This window comes from Lipotes vexillifer, unplaced genomic scaffold, assembly GCF_000442215.2.
Source record: "Lipotes vexillifer unplaced genomic scaffold, Lipotes_vexillifer_v1.1 scaffold555, whole genome shotgun sequence".
Taxonomy (NCBI): Eukaryota; Metazoa; Chordata; class Mammalia; order Artiodactyla; family Lipotidae; genus Lipotes; species Lipotes vexillifer.
In genome coordinates, this window is record NW_006772693.1 from 444,100 (window position 1) to 450,974 (window position 6,875).

Sequence of the window (6,875 nt, forward strand, 5' to 3'; positions counted from 1 at the left end):
CCCCTGACAACCACCATTCTGTTTATATGAATTTGACTATGTACCTTATGTGAGTAGAGTCATACAGTATTTGTTCTTCTGTCACTGACTAATTTTAGTTAGCATAATGCCTTTATGGTTCATCCATGGTGTAGCATGTGTCAGAATTTCCTTTCTTTTTAAGGCTGAATAATATTCCCATTGTACCCATCAATAACGGACTGGTTAAGAAATTGTGGAGAATCTGCCATGGAACACTGTGCAGTGTCAAAAAGAATGAGTGCATTATATGGATCCATCTCTGAGATATATTGTGAATAGGAAAAGCAAATTACGAAATAGATTGTGTAGTATGCAAACATTTATATAAATAAAATAGCTATATATGTCTATTTATGTATGGAAATTTCTAGAGTCTACCAAAGAAAGTAGTAACACTGGTCTCTGAGGAGGTGAAAAATGGGTCAGGTGTGGGAGACTTATTTCTTGTAAAATTTTGTTCTATTTTGAGCATTTTTCATATGCCTATATAACTTTAAAAAATAAATAAATACCAGTAGGCACACTATGAAAAAAATTCCCATTGTATTACCGTATTTTATTTATCCATTCATCCTTAGATGGGTGCTTAGGTTTCTTCCAGCTTTTAGTTGTTGTGCATAATGCTGCTATAAACATGGATGTACAAATATGTTTGTGTTGTGCTTTCAGTTCTTTTGGGCAAATACCAACAATAGAATTGCTGGATCATATGGTAACTCTATTTTTAAGTTTTTAAGGAACTGCAATATTGTTTTCCATAAGGTCTGCACCATTTTGCATTCCTATCAGTAGTGTATGAGGGTTCCAATTTTTCCATATCCTCATCAACACTTTTTATTGCTTCTCTTTTTAATAATAACCACTCTCGTGGATGTGAAATGGTATCTTGTGCTTTTGATTTGCATATCCCTGATGATTAGTGATGTAGAGCATCTTTTCATATGCTCATAGGCCATTTGTATATCTTTTTTGGGAAAATGTCTTATTGAGTCCTTTGCCATTAAAAAAAATCAGATTGTTTGTTACTGTTGAGTTTTAGGAATTCTCGATATATCCTGGATATTAATCCCTATCAGATATGTAATTTGCAAAATACTTGCTCCCATTCTGTGGGCTACCTTTTCACTGTTCTTTGATGAACAAAGGTTTTAAATTTTGATGAAGTCCAATTTGTCTATTTTTTCTTTTGTTGCTTATGCAATTGGTGTCATATCCAAGAAATCATTGCCAAAGCCAATGTTATGAAGCTTTTCCCTTATGTTTTCTTCTAAAAGTTTCATAGTTTTAGCTCTTACGTTTAGGACTTTAATCCATTTTTAGTTAATTTTTGTATATGGTGTTAGGCCAATTTCATTCTTTTACATGTGGATCTCCAGTTTTCCCAACTCCATTTGTTGAAAAGACAGTTTTTAATTCTGCAGCTTTGTATTAAGTTTTGATATCAGGAATTGTGAGTCCTTCGACTTTGTTCTTTTTCAAGAGTGTTTTGCCTCTTCTAGGTCCCTTGAAATTCCCTGTGAATTTTAGGATGGGCTCTTATAATTTCTGAACAAGACACTTTTCATTGGAGATCATTTTCCCTTTAAGTCTAAACTCCATACCATTGTTACCGAGTCCAAGCTCATACTGCTCGCAGAACAACAGGCCAATAAATAGAGAGACAAGTTGTTGGGGCAAGGAATAGTGACTTTATTTGGAAAGCCAGGAGACTGAGAAGATGGCGGACTAGGGTCCCAAAGAACCGTCTTACCTAACTTAGAATTCAGGCTTCTTTTATAGTAAAAGGGGAAGGGGTGTAGTTGGTTGTTGCCAACTTCTTGGTGTTGGAATCCTTTGTTCTTGCAGCTGTCCAGGTAGGTCAGGTCATGATGTTCCTGTAAACCTCTGACAAGACAAATGTTATTCTCTGTTCTGCAACTTTTTATCTCTCTATGAATGGAAAAGTGTTATACCTTTAAAGGTCAGAGCCTTGAGAATGGGCTGTCCTGTATATTTCAGGCTCTAGGCAACATTCTTAACTTGTAGTGAAAACAATAGAATACTAAGGTTAAAGTAAAAGAAACAGATCCAAAATGGAGTCAGATTTGTTCTTCCCTATTACACCATGTTTTAAAGAGTCCTTGAAGATATAGCACCTGCATGTCACCTCAGCTTCATCTCTAGATTTTCTTTAACTCCCTTTACGCAAATCAACTCTTCAAACTTTCAGAACTACTTTTAATTCTTGCATCAGCCATCCACTCTTGTCTAGGGCCTTTATATATATAATCTGCTTGCTTTCAACATTGTTTGTCCAGCCATGTCTTCCTTCAGATCTCACATCACTTCCACATCTTCCAGGAGAAATTAAGAAGTTCCTGCTTTGTGTTCTTCCTGAGGATCCTCCTTCCCATGTTGCCTACACCGCATTTTAACTGCTTATTTGAATACTCCCTTAGCCGGTGCTGAAGGGATGGCATCTTGGTCAGGTTTGTATGCCTAGCCCTTAGCACAGCACCCTTCATGCAGTAGACCATCCGGGAATGCTGGTTTAAATGAATTCTTGAAGTTTCTTTTTCTGGTATACTTCTAAAGGATAGTTTTCTACTGTGTGGGAAAAGTCAAGAAAAGAACGTGAGTTGGAAACCCATGGAAAATAGAAGAAAGCTGCTTACTGGTTCCAAGCTCTGCATGCTTTGTTCTCCTAATTCCACTTGCCCCCATAAGCAATGAAATCTGCAATCATTTCATTTCACGAGTCCTCTGAGACCTCCTAGGCACTGATAAAGTTAAATAGGAAAATAGGAGTTAAGGCAGGGACCCGCAGCACCCAGCTAAATTAGGAGGGTGCAAAAGTGACCGGTCAGTAATCCAAGGGTATTTACTCCTCAAGGCAGAAGGAAGAGCACCCACCGCCTTCAGCTATTTACTCGCCCGCTGCTAACGCACCACGTGGGCTCAGGCGCCACCCAGCGCCCTGGAAAGTGCCTCCCGCGGGAGTGCACTGCCAGTTCCCGGGCGCCGTCCCAGGAGCAACAGATGACCGGAAATGGAACCTGCGCGGGCCTGTTGCTTAGCAACGAACGCAGCCGGGAAGCTAGACCACCCCGGCGCTGAGGGAGCATAGACTGCCTTGTCCCCGGGCGCCGCATCTCTCGTCCGAGCGGTTCCTGGGGGCGCCGGGCAGGAGCGATCCAGGGGCCACCGGGTGCCACCAGCGCGTCCTCACAGCCATGAGCAGCCGGCAGGTGAGAGGTTGGCTCCTCGTCAGGCTCGTCCGACTGCGAAGCTTCCCTTGTATTTCAAAAGTGATGGAAGCCTAGGTCTTCCGGACTCCGCATTTGTGGCCTCGCGGGGTACAGCTTCTTTCATCCCACTTATGATCTGGGATACTGAGCGTTTTCGGTGAAAACTTTTATATGTTCTCTTCCCAACCGTTCGTACTTGGTGTTGTCATAACAACCAAACACAGTGGAGCAGAGCGCCTGCAGTTTAAATTACAGCCCTAGAGTGTCCCCAGTGTGCTAATGGTGGCTGTGTTTGTCTGGGGGGAAGCTCGGTCGGGAGTTGCCTTGGATTTGGGCTCTAGGGTTGGAATATAAGCCCCTTCCTAGCGGTGCGACTTTGGGCAAATCACTTGGTTTTTCTAAACCTTCTCTCTTATGCAAAGGGGAGGAATCAGAACAACTTTTCCTCCTTTCTAAGGTTATTACAAAGTTCAAACAAGATACCATGCCATACCATACCACACATGAAAGGGTTTGGTAAGTGGCAAGTGGAATTTCTTCTTAGGAAAACATCCCCATGGCATGTAACAAAAGATGCATATGAAACCGTGGGGAATCATCATTAGTCAAATCCATTTCACTGGCCTCCACTAATCAAGTTTGCTTTTAATTGTTGCTACAAAAGACTTGCAGGTCCTCCACTCCACATGGAGCCTAAACAATAAGATGTTTGCCCGGAGTTGTTTTGCAGGAGATTGGAGGCAGCTGTGTCTCTGGGGCTGAGCTTGTTAAGGTTGCATAGGCTCCCTGACCCTCCAACTGGGCATATGCTAGTATGGCTTGGTGACCTTTTGACATCGGAGGGCTGAAAACTCCACCCTCAGATCCTGTTTAGCTCCTGCATTTTTGAAACTAGAGGCCTGTAGCTTAGTTACACCTGAGCAGAGGGGTGATTACCACGCCTTCCACACCTTTTTCCAATCACCTTTCCCCACGCTCCCCACGCTTCTCACGCTCCCTACGTCTCAGACGGCCCTGCTGCGTTACTCTTTATCCCATAAGTACCCCAGCCCCTTGTCTTTTGGAAGCCAGATTTGAGATGTGTTCGTCTGTCTTCTCCTTGGCTGCCTTGTGAATAAGCCCTGTCTTCGCTGCAAACCTCGGATGTCTCAGCGTTTTGGCTTGCTGTGTTTCTGACAAAGGGAACCGGTAACATATGTTGCAGTAGATAACTTTTTAGAACTCTTTATTGAATTTAAGGGTAACTGTAAACAAAAGGAATGAACAATGGTCAACCTTTTTAATGCCAGAACAGAATGGGAAGACGTTAAGTGTGGGCATTATTCTGGGCTAGCTAGAAAACAACTCAACTCTCTAGATTTGTATGGAAAAGGCGCCCTAAGCATCCTGGTACTGAATGGAAAACAGTTGCTTTTAAGCCTGCAAATTTTGCTTAGCTTCTTGGTTTGACACTAAACTATAATCTTTTCTTTTTCAAGTTTCATAATTTCTTTGGTAGTGTTAGTTTATTGTAGAAAGAAGATTAAAAGTAACATTGAGTTGTAGATTACTAACTGAAAATGTCAAAACCCTAATTCATTAATTAATCAAAAATAACTTATTTTCTTGATGCCCACATCAGTCTTTGACCGGCTTTTGAATCATATGCTGTGGTGTTGAAACTTAAAATATGCATTTACTGTATTTGCAGTGGTATTTCTGAATAGCTCTTGTTTCACAAAGCCCAAATTGACCAATTTACAACTGAAAAGCGTCCACTAAAAACCTATTGGCAGTTAAGTTTTAAGTTTCACTTTATCTTAATAAAAGTGATGTTTGGAAATTACATGCCCCCACCCCAAAGGAGCCTCTGTTATTAAAAAGGCAGTGGGATCTTGAAAGAATGGGCATGAGCCCATCTAGGACTATTTACATTTTCTACATACTATTTTTAAACAGTAGAGGTCTCTCTCTGGCTGCTTTTGTTGACTTGTAATTTTAAAACTCTTGATACTTTCATTTATGCTAATTTTGAGTGTAGTTTTCCTTTTGAAAGGGTGGAAGTTTTTATATTTTAACCTGAAACAAACAGAATGGATTAAACTTTTGGAAATAACATTTTGATGTGACATTTACTTATGTGTTCATTTAGTTTGGAAAAGTAAGCAGGTGGCAAAATATTTGCTGAAGGAAATTTTAATATATTCATCTCAATAGTGGAAGGTTTAGAGTGACATGGCATTTTTCAGGAATAGCAATTTGAACTCTTAAATTAGGTATTTAAAAGAAAAATCTCTTGGAACTGCTTCTTTCATTTTTAAAATTAGTTAAAACAAGGCTTTTTGAGTTTCAGTTGAAGAACTTTCAGAGGTTTAAAAATACAGTTATCCAAAGAGCACGAAGCTCCCCACAAAATCCACTACAGATTGTGGGCAGAGAAGAGGGAAAAGCTGTCAGCTTATCTCTACCTTAGCACTTTTTCTAGTTGTTAAATTAAGTAGTTTTGCATTTATATGATGCTCATTCTGTTTTCCTTCATCCTGTCTCCTTGATGTTATTGCTTAAAAAGGAGATCAGAGTGAAAACAGTTGGGTATGAGGCCAACAGCATGGTGATAATTTTAACAACCATAACTCAGAACATATGATGACTATATTTAAATCAACCCTATTAAATTTTTAGAGTTGGTTGTTGATTTAATCAGACAACTTCAGGATTATTGTTGATTTTAACCAGACACACTCATAGATTCTGGTCATTTCATCAGAACAGTTAAATTTGGATTATACCAGGTTTCAAATATCCCTTCCAATAGACAAGTAGTTGAAAATCAGTGAAATAAAAACTAAGTGCCAAGCCAGAGTACTCAAGGAAGACCTTGACCCTTTAGCAATTTTAATTCTGGTAATGTAAAATTATATTAGTCAGGATCCCAACAGAAAACAGATGGCATGCTTAAAAGGATTAAATTGAAGAAAACTTATGAAAAGACCATTTGGAGAGGTGTGGGCAAGGTTAAGAGAAGAAACCAACAGGGATGAGGATGCACCTAAGGATTAATAACAGGAAGTCGTTGCCATTCCTAGGCCTGACGGGTCAAAGAAACCCCATTCTCAGAACTTGGTGATAGCTGGAGGCTTGGAATGGTAGCTTCCTGACAGGAGCTGAGCTCTGGAAGAATTTAGCCACTATCAGAACTACGGGAAACAGGGCGTACTAGGAGAGAAATATCCAAAACTCTCTCCCTTCAGCCTGTCTAGTCTCCTACTAGTGCCTCTCATTGCTTAATCCCCAGCAGAAGCCAGAGGTCTGGGAGCCCAGGTGCTGCCTGTCTACAGAAGTCAGCCTTCTAGGCACAGAGCAGGAAGGAAAGCATGGAGACTGGATTGGGGCAAACAAAGAATAACCATCACAGAAATTATTATATGTAGATGCAGCCTTCATGGACATTTCCCTGTTTACAAATTAGTTGGGATTAAAAGTTGGTAAGTCAGTTGTTCAGATCCTATAATGCATTTTTCACTCAAAATTCTTTATACCTAAGAATAAGTCTAACAAAAGATGTGTACAGGGCTTCACTGGTGGCGCAGTGGTTGAGAGTCCGCCTGCCGATGCGGGGGACACGGGTTCGTGCCCCGGTCCGGGAGG

The 6,875-nt window shown here is 40.6% G+C and overlaps 1 protein-coding gene across 1 annotated transcript in view; it reads left to right on the forward strand.

Moving 5' to 3' along the window:
- The first annotated feature begins 3,210 nt into the window (after positions 1–3,210).
- Positions 3,211–6,875, forward strand: part of DNAH7 (dynein axonemal heavy chain 7) — a 253,806-nt gene continuing 250,141 nt past the window's right edge. Inside the window, exon 1 of the mRNA XM_007447818.1 lies at positions 3,211–3,248. Within this exon, the coding sequence (XP_007447880.1) occupies positions 3,234–3,248 (15 nt within the window). The 5' untranslated portion in view covers positions 3,211–3,233. The remainder of the gene's footprint in view (positions 3,249–6,875) is intronic.